General features: G+C 47.5%; 1 protein-coding gene across 1 annotated transcript in view; it reads left to right on the top strand.

Moving 5' to 3' along the window:
* LOC113822960 (neurotrophin 1) overlaps positions 1 to 989 on the top strand; it is a 1,204-nt gene extending 215 nt beyond the window's left edge. The window contains exon 2 of the mRNA XM_027375513.2: positions 1 to 989. This exon is cut by the window's left edge and continues 8 nt beyond it. Coding sequence (XP_027231314.1) covers positions 1 to 691 — 691 coding nt within the window. The 3' untranslated portion in view covers positions 692 to 989.
* Positions 990 to 1,256: the final 267 nt, after the last annotated feature.

Below are 1,256 nucleotides of genomic sequence, written 5' to 3'. Positions count from 1 at the left end.
TCTGGCTTGTGCCGGAGTCGTTCTGGGCTCCGTCCATCCCCCAGCATATGGTCATCATCGACAGCCCGCTTATGGTCATCATGCGCCTGCTTACGGTCATCAGCCTGCCTACAAGCACGATTACTGCGATCCAACTGTAGCGCCTTCATGTGCTACCAACTCTACTCTGTCCTACTGCTTGGAAGACGCTGAGTATCCCGAGTATGAGATCAAGGGGGCCATCAGTGCCGATCATCTCTTCGCCAAGAAGTACGCTGATATTGCTGACCAGTCTGCTGATGACCTGGTAGACATGGTAACCAAGGAGCAGGAAGAGGCTTTCGACTACTCTTACTACACTGGGGCATCCACTGGGGACTCTCCTTACGATGCCACTCACTGGGGTGGTCCTGAGGGCTATATTTGTCCCTCAGAGGTGGTGTATGCCATGCCCAAACGTGCCCAGAACGTGGAGGGTAAGTGGCGCGTGATTGTCAACGACGTTCATTATTACACCCAGACTGCCCGCTTGGAGACCTGTCTGTTCCCAGAGGCTGCTTGTCGCGCCCTTGCCCCTTGCTACCAGAGTCACTGTACTCAGAAGTCAGTGTACCACCGCCTCTTGTCCTACGACCCATGTGATCCCTACAAGGGTCTCTTCATCGACATCTACAAGCTGCCTTCTGCCTGCTCCTGCCATCTTCCCGCATAATACGCCACCAGAATGCTCTTACAGGAATGAGATCTTAGACTGGATCTAGGACTCCCTGGCCACGACGGAACCACCGACAATCCCTATAACCCCGTCCCTGAAAGCGCAGGAGAAGACCCGAGATGACTGGAGAACTGCTTTCTTCACGTACCGCCACTAGTCATGCCAGGAACTCCCGGGACGCTCCCGCCGCTGCTCTCACTTTTCCTTTTCTTTTTCTTCTTTTTATATCCCATGTACATGGTAGATACGAAAAGTCTAATGTAATATTTTTTATGAATAAATTATTTTGAATTATTCTATGAAGTTTAATATTCTCCAATCCATTTTAGGATTAACTGTGATTCAAAAACCTGTTAAGATAGAAAGGAAAATATTCATTTCTTTTTATTACCCGTGTACAACATATATGCGAGGAGCCCAATGGATTAGTGGAGAGTACATTAAAAAAAGAAGAAAAAAATCTTATTCACAATATGATCTCAGCCAGCGATATATAAATATACTGTCGCAATATGTAATAACTGTGGAACATTGTGCTAAAGCAGAACTGCATTCTGATGGT

Source organism: Penaeus vannamei, chromosome 26 (genome assembly GCF_042767895.1).
Source record: "Penaeus vannamei isolate JL-2024 chromosome 26, ASM4276789v1, whole genome shotgun sequence".
Lineage (NCBI taxonomy): Eukaryota > Metazoa > Arthropoda > Malacostraca > Decapoda > Penaeidae > Penaeus > Penaeus vannamei.
Note: the sequence above shows the minus strand (reverse complement) of the source record. Positions and strands in the feature narration are given on the sequence as shown.